General features: G+C 35.3%; 1 protein-coding gene across 8 annotated transcripts in view; it reads right to left on the bottom strand.

Annotated features, from left to right (window-relative positions):
* Positions 1-14358, bottom strand: part of enok (histone acetyltransferase enoki mushroom) — a 328184-nt gene that overhangs the window by 62603 nt on the left and 251223 nt on the right. For 6 of the 8 annotated variants that reach the window (XM_083141495.1, XM_083141494.1, XM_083141493.1 and 3 more), the window contains 2 exons: positions 10383-10604; positions 3395-3597 (listed from right to left, as the gene is read on the bottom strand). In XM_083141495.1, the coding sequence (XP_082997621.1) occupies positions 3395-3597; positions 10383-10604 (425 nt within the window). The remainder of the gene's footprint in view (positions 1-3394; positions 3598-10382; positions 10605-14358) is intronic. The other 2 variants (XM_083141498.1, XM_083141500.1) reach the window with 1 other exon arrangement.

The following is a 14358-nucleotide window of genomic DNA, read 5'->3' as shown; positions in this document are numbered from 1 at the left end:
GTAAGTCACATGGAAAAATTATTAATTTTACATAACGTGTATTTGTTCAAAATGCATTGTTATTTTTCAAATGCAAATAATTGGGATCTGTGAACCTTAAATCATCCCTTACAAGATATTTTATAAAATATTCTGGTCAAAAAATGAACAAGACTAGACTTATTAAGGAGAATATGGAAAATTCTTTCTACACACACAAACATCAAACACTTTTTTTAACATTATTATTTTTATCTTTTCTATCACTTTGGCAGGTTGCAACAATGAATGATACATTACAATAAACTGAAATCTTCACAAAGGTACACACACAGCAAGCCAGGATTCAAATCTACAACCTACGGTAGTGAGATAGTAGCCACCTACCAACCTTTGCCACCACAGCTGCTATAAAACATATACCTTGTATAGTAGCATTTCCAAAGGAGTTTAAAAAAGCACAGAGGAGAAGAAATTGAAGTACCAATGCTTGATTGGTAAAAGCAATCCCTTTTTGTACCATTTTCTAACACTCTTTGCATCTTCAACGCTTTCGTGTTTGTGTTTTTATTTAAATTTTAAAAAGTGCAGTTTATGCTTGAACAAACACTGCTGATATTTCTCAGATGGGTGCGCCAAGGCATGAAGTCAGAACCCATAAAAACTTACTTCTGCACATGGAAAGAAAAATAAAAAAAAATCACTGCTTGCATGTAAGATTCAAAGTCGATTTGTCTTTCTAATATTAAGACCTTGTGCATACTAAAAAAGACATGTGGCAGTAATTAAAATACATCTGTAATTTAAAAATAAAAACAATTTCTGTTTCTTCTCTCAACAACATAGTTTGCATGCAAAGATTCAACGTTAGTAAAAACTTTTGGCATTGTAATACTGCAAAGTTGTAAGAGACATAAATTCTCTTATACTGGTGGTACTTCAACAGGATGATGTGCCTCCTCATCAACTTTTCCCCACTGATCACCAATACGTCGGCAAGCGCTAAATGAAATAAATTGCTTTACCTTACCCTACTCCATTGGCATTACAGACCGAAGTGGTAGGTAATGAATGCCCTATGTTGCCACTAGGGACATTGTGCAACTGAACCAATCTTTTTATTCAATGGAATAAAGATGTACGTGGAACATGGCAGAACAGCACACAGCAATATCCGTTGAACTGTGGAAACTGTGGGCTGTCACTGAGAGTCAGTGCATGCTGTGTTGTCACGTTCATCTTTACTCCGTTGAATAAAAATCTGTATAAAAGTGGTTTCGCAATGTGAATTAACAAAGATAATGGATAAAAACAGAGCTTCAAAACAATACCAATATTGTATTTGAATAACTATCCAATACTAAGAAAAAGTTGTTTCACAAAATTGATAAGAACAGCTTTTTGACAAATTTTAAAGATCTGAAAATTAAGCAGTTTAAAACCTTTCTGCCTGCACCACACTAAAATTTCATCATGATCGGACAACCTGTTTTTTATTTATAGAATTTCAAAGATAGCCAAAAACCCCAAAAAATGCACTTTTTTTGCTCTCACGATGATAAAAAAATAGAAGGCATACTTGAAAAAGAAATTTGGTTAGCAAACATTAAAGCAGAATTGAATGAGCTAAATTTTGATGCAACTCGTCTTTATGCAGGTCTACTGGTTAATTTTTAATTGGAGTCCAAACACGAGTATCTATAATTTTTAATCTGATAGTAAGCAACAGACTTCCGAAGTCCCGGAGGAAATTATGAAACATACTGTATACTCAAGTACCTCTCAATGGTATTACTCTAACCAACAATCAACATTTTTGTTCCAGAAGTAGTTGAGCTTATATTGTCCTGAAATACAGAGCACTGAAAATGAAGCCACTATTGTGTTTCATATTATTAACGTTTACCTTACAAATACTGTGTTACATGACATAATTTTCCCTTCCAAGCTGCAAGCTGGGACAAATTTGAAGAATTTGACAGCTTGTAATCACGTTTCAAAAGCAAAATATTCCTTGTTTGCCAGTAAAGTTCATTCTAAGTTCAAAATATATCAACACAGTTTTAACACTGACTGGCAGACCGAATTTTGAGTTTACTTGTGTAGGCTGGAGCTATTTTGATGGTGTGTATAATTATTGTGCACATGTTCTGTATGATATACTTTTCGGTTGCTTTCAAAATTTGACTCCCACACAATCGGAGAGAAAATTCAAGAACCAAGACTGCACGGCCTTTCGAGGAGGCCAGGAAAACACATTTGTTTTCAAAGGAGCAGTGTGTAAGAATTATATATGCTGCCTGCAAGTTTTGTATCATTCTGATATACATGGCCTATGACATGTACCAATGTACCAATTTGATACACCTGGGAGTTAAAGTGTTAATTATTAAAAGGCACTGAAGAAAGCACAAACTTTGAGGGCGGAGCTTATTTTTGAGTTCCAATTCCCCTTGGATTAAGTTTAAGGAAAATCATATCCAAAAGAAGAAAAAAGAATCATAATGAAAGCTACTTTTAATCCTAGAACACAAGATATGTACTTGCTCCTTCAAAGTGAGTTACATAAAACTTATGTATCATATGCACATGGTCAAATGATATTAACCTGACATCATAGTCATTTCACTCAACATTTGTGCCACTGGTAAGGAAGAAAATGGGCAAAACTGGCCTTGGCATTACGTGCTGTACATCTCAAGTTATAATGTAAATAATACACTGCACATGAAACACACTGTATTTTAGCCCATAATCGTCACACCCTGTTTCTCTTTGTACTCCAAAAATTGATTTATAACCTTTCATCGCATAATCGTTGCTATTGCATAATGAAACTAATGATAGTGGTGCAGAATCTTTGGATGCACAAGATTAAAGTAAATCTGTACTTTGAAACACCAGTAAACTTTCTCAGATGTAATATTTTGAGTATAATGCACAAATCATAAACAACTAATGTGTTAACTTAGTTTTCAGACCAGAAAAATGTTTGCTACACTGTCAGACATAAATTATGTGCATAGATTTAGATTATATTCAATTTCAATATACATTCATGAGAATTCTGTGCATTCTAATCTTGCACCAAAGATAATTTATTAATAAATTATTTGTAAATACCAGTCATATCAAAGCTTCACATAATGGTCGCAAGCTTTTTTTTGTAAAAAAAAATTTGGCATAAAATGTGACGATTATGCGGTGAAATACAGTACTTCTATTCCAATAAAAGATTCACAACTTGAATAAATTATATACATAGAAGCACTCACATTACTATGCTTCAATCGTAATGTTATCCTAGAACAAAAAAAAAAGTTCATGCATTTATCACAAAGGTAAACTATTCTGCACAAAAATCTGAATTGTGCCCTACTTTGCCCTACTTTATGGCAAATGCATTGTAACCAACCTGTGTAAGAGCTCTTTGTTCTCTTTGTGTTTCGAGTATTTCTTGATACTTGCAATGACTTCGCACTTCTTCAATTTCTTTCCGTTTTGACTGACCAGACAATGTTTACAGCACCACGAGGCTTTTGGTCGTTTTTCAGGTTGAGGGTCCAAACAACCCATATGGTACCCCCGATCACAGTTGCAACAACACAGGAGACAGTTCTGTGGGAACAAAAAAAGAAAGGTGAATAACATTTATAAAATACTGTATATTCATGGAATAAATGGGTGAAATTTGCTCTTAAGAAATGCTACAGCTGAAAAAAATCATTAGTGAAAAGACACAAAGGGATGGGAAACAACTGGGAATTGCCTGAGTAAACATGAAAAAACGCACACAGTGAATTTCACAATGTAACAAATTTTGTATTACTCTAACCAATTGTAGGGCGACAATGTTTGTTCATTATAGTCTGCTTGAAAAGGTCACAGTTTGTTTAAATGCCCACCTTATGCTCAGGTAGTTTGATCTGGACAGGACCTGCAGTTTAAATGGGATCTGAGACAATGTGCAATGTGCCTACACCAAGGATTTAACCCATGGCCCCTTAATTACAAGGTAGTCTGTAAACAGTGCTGGTAAAATGATCAGCAGTGCAACATGGCTAGTTAGACATTATAATTTAGACATTAAAAACTGCTTATTCTATAATTGATGCGAATGTTGTTTTACTTCCTTAAGACAAAGTTGTGCATGATTCTGATTGTGTATTCAAGTCCTGCCAAGTTGGAATTGAAACAGCTGTTTGAAATAACTAGACTGAGGGTTTATATGCAAATGCATATTTTTATTGAACAGGCATATTTAAAAGAAAAAAATTGGACGCAAGCAAGCATCCTCACTGTTGATGGACGTTAGGAAGAGTTCAATGTTATCGGTGGGAAGTAGTCTTACATGATGGTTTGTTAGAAAGAGATAAAAACCCATGGTGCAACAGCCCGTGAGGGCCAGGATATACCTTCCGACCGACGGCCTCACTCCCACCAGGTGCTAGATCATGCAGCCAGGACGAGTTGTTGTATGTAGTTTGTAAGATGAATGTAATGTTAAGAGATTTTCCTCAGGCTACAGGCTAGTATGTACAGATAAACGTAATAAATTGAATATTGTAAATATTGAAAAAATGCTGGCTGAATTTTGCAATTATTGTATGTACTTTTGATGCAACATCTGTAGTGCAAATGAACAAGTTTAAACATGGGGTTTTGTTTGTGTAGCAGTTTTGCATTATCTTAGAATTCTGTAGGATAGCAGAGGAATTGTTTCAGAAAATGCTATTCATGTTCATTACTATTTTGCATATTTTTCAGTGCATATAATTCCTCAGTCAAGAAATAATTTGCAATGTACACAGGGTCAATAATAACGTAGTCAATAGTTAGTTGAAAAATTGTGACCTAACAGAGTTGGAATCTAGGACCACAACATTGCGTGTCAGTGTGCTATACCAAGTGTGCTTCAAATCATGCACAGAAGTGTAACGAGTGTAATTTATGGTGAAATCATAAGCTGGCTCAGTAACTCTGTTGAGCATTTGGGTAGTGGCAAATATCTCTGGTATGACATTAAATCATGCGATATGGATGGATTGTTTCATGTTATCGCTTTATAACTTAATTTTGATCATTATTATTTGTACTACCTCATGACCAATTTACATTGTGCACTCTATTCGCAACTGTGTATGTAACATTTGGTTAATCCATTATCATCATTACCAGTGAGTTATTGTACAGGGTGGTACAAATTGTATTAACTCTGTCTGAATGAGCAGCTACAATACTCTCAATCAGCCTGCGGTAGAATGATGGCCAGTTCACACGTGAATTGCAAAAGTGGAGGTGTTCATCCGAACACGTTCCATCCAGGAGCACCTTCAATCTGTGCAAGAGCGAACAACATAGTGAAGTGGGACAGGCAATGGAGATCCAACAGCAGTGTGAAGAACCAGAAGTCTCCATGTGAAAGGAGGTGTATTCTCTGGTATCCTGATGCAGTGGTCACATGAACCTGTTTGGATGAACGCCTCCACTGCCGTGATTTGTGTCTGAACTGGCCTGGCTTACATTTCGTGGAAGACTGTGAGTCTTGCAACTGCCTCAGCAGGAGATTTCTGCAAACCTGTTGCACCTTCTTTGTAGCTAATCAGTGGTGATTATTCATTCTTGGTTTTGGTTGCACCTTGTATGAGTGAAAAGGGGGAAAACAGGATCAATGTGCAAATTAGGAAAGGAAAGAGGAAAAACTTACCACATAATAAGAACTTTTAAATAGTATACACACTGAAGATGCTGCTGCTGTTTCAAAATATTTAAACTTCATACACATACACACAGAGGAGGTATTCAAAAGTCTGGTCCCACACAGCAACTCCATTAAGCGTATATGGTGAAAAATGGAAAGAGAGGAAATCTTCAATCTAAAGTGCTTGAATTTTCAATGTAGCATGCACCATTCAGGCTGGTACAAGCCTCAACAGTAGCTCAAAATGCCATTTTACACATGTTTCGGCCTAAACACTGTACGGCATTGCAATACTGTACTATTCTAGGTATTGTCATAAACTAGGAATTGATGACAATAATTACCAGCAAAGTAAAACATGTCAACATGTGATATTCACCCCCCCCCCCAAATCTATGGTTACCAGACCACTGTAAGGGAAAAGTAGGGCATGCCATCCTAAAATGTAAGACTTTTAGTGAGAATGTATGACACAAACCATTTGCAGTAAATAATACACATTACTAGAACATTTCAGTTTAAAAATAGTTTTTCTCATGATTTCTAAAACACAAAATTCCGAAACTTCCAATACTAAAACCATAGACTTCTTACTACACGTATTTTCAATTGTACTTTTCAGAGGAGCCAATTGTTCTAAAAATTTAAAGATTTTTTTTAAAAATATAATTATTAACCTCTGAACAGTCAAATTTTCAAATTATACTGACCCAGTACCAAACCTATTACAGATTCTATGAGAAATGTATTTCCCTTGTCATTCGATTGTGCTCATATTAGTGAAAATACTCTCTCAATACTTCTAAATAATATGAAATGTAATGTCCTTAACGTAACTTGAAATGGTTACAAAAGCTTCATTTGTGGTGGTTTTTACTTCAATAACTTTGTTCTGAATATCAAAATATTGAGTAAGGATAGACAGATTTACTCACATCGGAATAAACCCCAAAGCAAGAAAATCCACTTTGTCATACTTGTTTCTTCAATGTCTGAATCAAAATAAATGTCATTATTGAGACAGACACACATTATTTTCTTATTTCAAATTATGTGATGCTGAAAATGTAGGACATACATGATTTTTTTCAAATTCTTCCTGGACGCCAGACGTAAGGCTAAGGAAAAAGAGGACCTCTGGTAACCCTACCCCAGCTGAATACCACTAAAAAAAAAAGTGGTGAGTGTTTCAGTTTGTAATTGTATGAATTCCCATAACGTCACTTGGTACCTCTGCATGGCATCCTGTCCTTTTTTGTGATTAAGCAGACACCAATGGATTTCAGTGACCCATACCCAGGCCACATTGTCATTGTGTTTCTTTAGTCCTTTCTAGTGGTCTGTGGCAGGAGGGAGGTAGAACGGGTAGGGTTTCACATGTTCATCTTTTTTTTTACTTCGCCTGCAATTATCATCAGTTCTTAATTTACCCAGTAGAGTACAATAATGTAATGAAGCATGTGGTAACATGCAAAATAGCATTTTCAGTTACCATTTCTTACGAGTGTCCAGCCTGCATGGTACATTGAAAATTCAACCGCTTTGCATTGCAACAAACTTCAAATGTTAAAACATATTTAAAAGAACTTACCCCTCTCTCCATTTTTCAGTGTGTTAACTAACAATTGAGTTGGTTTATGCAATCCAAATTTTGAAACACCCTGTATACACAAAAATTTACAATTTTAACTGCTTTCTTTTGGAAGCAGCAGCAATTCTCATGCACTTTCTCAGTATCAAAATGTGTGATGGTACATCTGCACTGTATGTTAATGCCGATACAAAAACGATCGACAAATCTACACAAATTTGTTGTATACCAGTAACGTCAAATACAAACTTCCACACAAACGATTTTTCAATTACATTATTTAATTTCAGCAAAACTCCAAACTTGTACAATAGAAGTAGACACGATAGCTCCTTTCTTTTTCAACAGAAATGAAGTTGGTCGTGGACAACATTTACTGTATGATCTACTTATGTGCTTATCCAACTTTCTTCCAGCACCTTTCTCTAAATATTACAGATTCAATACTCTACACAAAGTTATCTTCCATAGTAAGCAAAGAAGATGCATACAGTAAATTTGTAATGAAGGTGAAACATCAAGAAGGGTTGGGGCAATCATGAAGGCCATGTAGTTTTTGACATTACCCAGTTCCGCCACATTTGTGGACCAATCCATGCCTCTCTCCCCTGCCCTATCATCAGCAACCACAATTCCAACATGCCAAGGTATGAATTTTCCAATAAATCTGTCTTTGTTCTTAACCCACTACTTCCAAGGTGCCTCTTCAATGTTCAACTATGGACTGAGAACTTTTAGTCACCTGTACCTTGTCCAAGTTGAAAATATGGATTCCTTGCTTGAACAGATTTAGGGCATAAAGTAATACTCGTTATTGAAGTTAACCATCAAATCTACACAAATGCCAAACTGCTCTTATACAACATGAGACTCTATATCAATAACTGCAATGTATTCCTTGTGACTTTCCCAAATCATTGGTTAAAATGTTGAATCTTTTAGGAAGCTTTCAAACAAAAGCAACATGGCACTTTGAAGCGAACCCTCAGGAACCAATGGAACATTTCAAACCAAACCGGAATGGCACAACAAGCTACATGTGTCACTTGTCACTTATGTGCTGCTCGAACTTGGCTGCTTTCTCATTACCATGTCACTTATGTGCTGCCTCAGTCTGTTGTTCATGCATGCAAGGTGAATGCTTGCTTATAGACTAAAGGGGCTCCTGCCACTTGTCACTTCAGTGTGAACCCCCTACTGTCACTTCGGTCCGAAATCTCTCAGGGCTACACTCCAAACTGCAGTAAATTCTCACGAGTTTGGTAGAACCTTCGTCTCAGGTTAACTTGTATTTTAAACCTTGACCCATAATGTACTTCTTGACAGTAAAGTTGGAGAATCATCCTTAAAATTCAGGAAGAAAATCCACATAATCCAATGAATTTCAGGATACAGAACCACCTTGCACTGCTGATTTGCCATTGTCAGGTAGCTTCAGTGCTGTGCAGTAGTTTTTTTTTTTAACAGATAAGTCATTTCACACTGTGTCATTAGGATTTCTTTCTGCCTATCTCAAGTTAGTAATTAGAAAAATCATTTGTGCAAATATTGTATAACACACCTGATAAAAGACAATAGAGACATGTGGAGACAATCCTACAAGAGAAGGTGAGTGAGCAGAAAGTTTTTTTTGCACACACACATATATACACACACACACACACAGTCACGTTAAAAAATCAGCCAAAACTTAAGGTTTCCATGTTCAAAATGACCTTATACATTGGTCATAATGATTTTATATTCATCTGCACACACGTCATTTTGACACACATAGGAAAATTATACTTTATGCAATTTATGCAACCATGAAACTTGGATAGACACTCCTTCCTTTAAATGAAAAAAAAAAAAAATCATATTTTTCACTGCAATCCTCTTATGCCTGCCCAGTTTCAGGAAGTTTTACTGCTCTTACTCTCTACATATCATGCTAAATTAGAAAATTTAAAATTGTCAATTTGTAAATCATCCCTTACACATTACATACTTACAAAATGAACTTACACATATTATACAAACCTACACAATATAAAGTGTGCATATCAATTTAAATTATAATGAAAAATACAATGTCCTTGTAACCATGCTACAGCAAAATGAACCTTGAAACATGTTATCCGCAACTGCAATACTTCAGAGCATGCAAAATAATGACAATTGTTTCTTTAACTACAAATCAGTAAATACAAAAACCAAAATCTACTTGCCAAAGTCAATGTCAACATCTACGTAAAAAATCTTAGGTGTTAAAACACTTTATGCAAAAATTAGATGTTACCAAATTCAATAAACTGTACTGGAGTGAAAGATACAAGCCTGTGATTACGTTCCAAAATCCAATAAGTAACAGAAACACCACATACAACCACAATGAAAGATATATATACTTCAGCACATAAATCTTCGAACATTGACCATAAAAGGCCAGAAAGAAATTAAGAAACAAGCAACACAAAAGAAGTACACATAAAAGATTCGAGCATTTCTGTTAGTTTGGTTAATAAAAGCATTAAATCCCATACGCCGAAATGTAGACAGAGAATCAGACGTTTCTCGTTTCAACGAAGAACAGTTTTTAGTTTTCTTTCGACTTGTTTTTGTGGAAATCAGGCACATGAATAGTACATCACACGGGCCAAGGAAAGATAAAAGTTTCATTGTTTCAAATTTCCTACGTGGGATAGTGTATTACATGTGATAGATGTATTAAGAAAATTAGCAAAGCACCATGAAATGAAAAAATAAAACACATCATGATAAATAATCAAAATTAAATGCTTATACTTAATTCAATGCCATAAAGGTGAGGTTGAGGATATTTTGTGAAGAATTTATGGCATCTGATTTAAGTAGGACTATTACTACTTCATGGACAACTTAAGAAAACATTTGTAATGTTTTCTTAATTTTTAAAGAACATCAACAGAAATTGTTAGCAGCTTTGTTCAAATGTCTGTTTAGAAACATAGTAATCCAAGAAAACAAAAGCAAAAGTTTCACAAGTTGATTGAGAGTAAAACTACGCTCTTAGACAAAGTTTGGAAGATAAAAATACGTTTATATATATGCACATATAAAAGAGGTTAATAGGGAGGGAAGGGGACCCACCTGATCGCCGACTTTGCCGCACTTGGAGCACGTCCTGCACTCCTCGCAGCACCAGTGGGCCCCCGCCTGCAGTTGAGCCCCCAGCTCTTCTCCCGACTCCAAACACGAGAGGTGCACCGAAGTGCCACAGAAGAGGCATGAACTCAACTCTTCAGGTTGGCCCTTCCGATTCTTGTCCACTGTTCCCAGGCACTCGCTGCATATTGGCATAGGGGGCGCTTGCTGTAAGGAATTATTTCCTGTCACTACCGGTGTTCCGATTAGTTTCTAACAAGATATGGCAAGTGTGAAACTAGCTTAATTTACTTTTGAGAAGATCACAAGCCTGGGAATAACATACACACGTAAATATACTTATGAGAATCTAATTTTCGGTGCTGAATCAATAGTGCTTGTTTTACATATGTGGAGATTTATTTTAAAATCTGATTGGAAAATAAATGAGTAATAACATTTTCTATAATAAAGTTTTTCTTCTGAGGTGTGGTAACATTTTGGCCCGTGAGATTCTGAACGTAATGTTACTTAAGGTGGAAGGAGTATCCCTTTTTTATAAAGTTCAGCTACACATATATGAGGTTTAATTTTCATGAAACAATTAAATTGACATATAGGAATATTTTCTCTTCCCTTCAGTACCTGAAGTTTCCACAGTTGAAGAAATGCCCATATGTGAATTCAGCAATATTTTTGATGAACATTTTAGGATTTTTTGCACTGATTTTTTTAAAACCAATACTACCAATTATTGTATATCTCCTGGTATAGCTTTACTGTGCCCACGATTAACAGAAAAATTTTAATGTTACAATGAAAAAATTAAAACTGAAACTATATTTTCCCACTTAAAATGATGGGACTTTGGCAATTTAGGTACTCTCAAACTAATTTACAATGTACACCAATGACAATGGTTAAACTGTCTACAATATTAACAAATCTATTAAATCTTGCTGCAGCACCGAAAATTAACTTTATAAAAATATAATTTTACACTACCTACTAACATGAATATGCACAACTTCAAAATTGATTTACATCTAAAGCATGGCCTAAAACAGTATGAAAATAACAGAGTAACATAATCAAAACTGTATTGTACTTCCAAAGCAAGAAAATATATAATTGAGAAGGTGCTTCATTTTCCTCTAGAAAAATAAGACCTCATTATACCTAAAAGGTATAAAAAGTATATATATTAATAATATATAATAATAAAAAGTTCTGAGCCAAGATGCTTAATTTCATCTTCTATGGTACTAGGCAATGCAATTTTACATGTAATAACAATTGAATTGCACTTGCTAGTATATTAGAGCCATCATCATTTCCAGTAGTACTGTTTAAAGTTGTTGCACTCCAGTTTGTACATTTAAGTGGTATCCGAACATGATATTAAACTTTTCATCATGATAGTAACACTAGTATGAAAAACTGAATTAAGCTCTATACTGTAAAGTGTCATAATTTAAACCATTGCATTTCTAAGATGCTTCCAAATACACTGTATCCATGTAGGACTATTTGACACAAATTAGAATTCAAATGTGCATTTTATGTAAATACAACTTCAAAAGTAATATTTGAACACTTTGCCATGCAGGCAAAGTTTGGTAGGCAGAAAACATTTACTGCAACAACTTGCTTATTTTACTTACATTCCATTGTCTTTATTGTTTTTAAAATGCCTGAAAAAATTGCTACCTTCCTTGGATTCAATTTTCATCACCTGGAATGGTTATTGTTGACAAACAGTCAAGTATTGAGCAACTACTGCTTGTGTTTTATTGCAATCTACATTATCAGATTTGTGTTCCACAATTTCAGTGCACAATCTCACTTCAGTTTCTTCAGTTCTCATAATCCTCACTCTTGAAAACAGCTGTTCCAGCACTTCGGTACTAATCCCCTCCAGCTTTCTTGGCAATGAATGATGAAAGGTTCTGAAAGGGTTTTCCTGAACAACTCTCTTCATCACTGTGCATAAATTAGTTTCAATGATATATATCAGACTGTTACAAGGAACAAATCTTGCTTTGAATTTCCCCGAGTTCATAAACAGTTCTACTTTCACCACCATGCTATCCCATTTGTATGCTTTATGGCAAGAATAATACATGATTAACTTATGATTAATGGTGCAAATTCACCAAATGAGATTCAATACAGCTGGTAAGATTTCATAATATGTTGGCTTCGTTCTGTCATTTTATTCCAGATTGAGAGATGACAGATCTAATGTATATAAAATGGGTCCGAAATTGTAACTGAAAACTTTATAAGCTTTGAAGGCTGTAATCCACCATACATTTTTTCACTGTGCATCAACTGACGTCAGCACCTTTTTTTTTCTACTTCTATTCCAGTACCTGCACATTTTTTCTTGCAATGCGAAGTTGACACTGAAAACCCCTACGTCCCTACGAGCAATCATGGAATAAATTACACCAGATAGGAGTAACCATTACTGTATCACCCTAAAAAAAAAATCTTCTGCAGCATTAATTTTGCCATTTCTACCAACTGAGCACCTAAATTACGTTGTGTTACTTTTAACCTTACTAGTTGCGGATAAATGTTCTCAAAACACAAACCACTAGAGAAAACATTATGCCTAGAAAGATCCTCTGCAGCACAAAATGAAACAAAACGCCCTTGTGTATGTCTACACATTCTATACTAGAGTCTGCAAGGGACCACTTTTGCTAGCTCGTACTCCTTTTGAGTCTCCCACCCTCAAGCCTATACAATGGAATATCATTTTCATGCGACAATAATTGTAGACACATGAACGTAAATTATCCACCATGGTAGTTCCAGCCCAAAATCATTTATTCATTTTCATTTATCACTGTGTGACAAAACTACATTTTAGCATGGAGATGACGACCATGTTCACTTTCAATTTCACCGCACCTTTCACTTCAGGATCCAGATTTGAGGGTCCACTACAACAGACAAATTACGTTATACATGTATTACTGGGCTTCGAGTGTATACTGCTAGTTTTCCCTGTTAAGAGTTTTATTTTCTGGAGCGCTATCTAGTGTCGTCCGTGTGAAATATATGACACTCGAGCGAAATTCTCTCCTTGCAGCACTCAATTCTATCCTATACATTCAACATATCCTAACCTTTATATTTATTTAGGTATGTCTATAAATAAAATCAACAAAAGAATAATAAGCATGCACAACAATAAAGTAGCATTAATCTCTCTCCTCTAGTCAAAGAGACAAACCTTTTGAGGGTGATGTAATTGTCAACTCAGCCTGTCAAGTGTGCAATGCCCCAAAGCTTTGAAAAAATTTACAATCACCATCGGAAGTACAAGAACACCACATATCGACAAATTGTTAGTTATGTTCTTCTTTTATGTCACTTTTTAAGGCTAGTCGTGACAATGAAGATGAACGATTACATGAAATCAATGTGGGCCACTTCGCAATACTGTGATCAAGATGGGACTCGAATGTGAAACTTTATGTGATCATAAGTCGATAACTCAGCATGCTTCAGACAGAGGGCCCCCTTCCTGCAAATGCCTTTTGGCCCCCTTCCTGCAAATGCCTTTTTATCATTTCCCCCCATATTCAATAAGTATACAACGTATCATGCTCCAAGACAGCACACCCTCTGTTCTTCACCGACAAAAATAAATATTGTTTTGTTTTTCCAAAATACACCTTGGTGCACCACAAATTATCAACCCCCTTCCACTAGGGTGTTTTAATGTACCTTAGAAATCAATATTACCAGATTTACAATCGTTCAAAGAAACCATGAATTAGTATTTTGGATTTGGGTAAAGAGGATAGATGCATTCTAAAAAATCCTGTGTTGTAATTTATATAGAAATAAGTGCAACTTGCCTTGAATTTCCCAAGATATTTTGAGAAGTAAAAATCAGTGATGATTAGCAAAAGCATGTTTCTAAGCTAAGAACAGACATCCATAGGATTTTCAGGGAAGAGCA

The sequence above is a fragment of the Lepisma saccharinum genome, chromosome 20 (genome assembly GCF_977018435.1).
Source record: "Lepisma saccharinum chromosome 20, izLepSacc3.1, whole genome shotgun sequence".
NCBI lineage: Eukaryota > Metazoa > Arthropoda > Insecta > Zygentoma > Lepismatidae > Lepisma > Lepisma saccharinum.
This window is presented reverse-complemented; position numbering and strand designations above follow the sequence as displayed.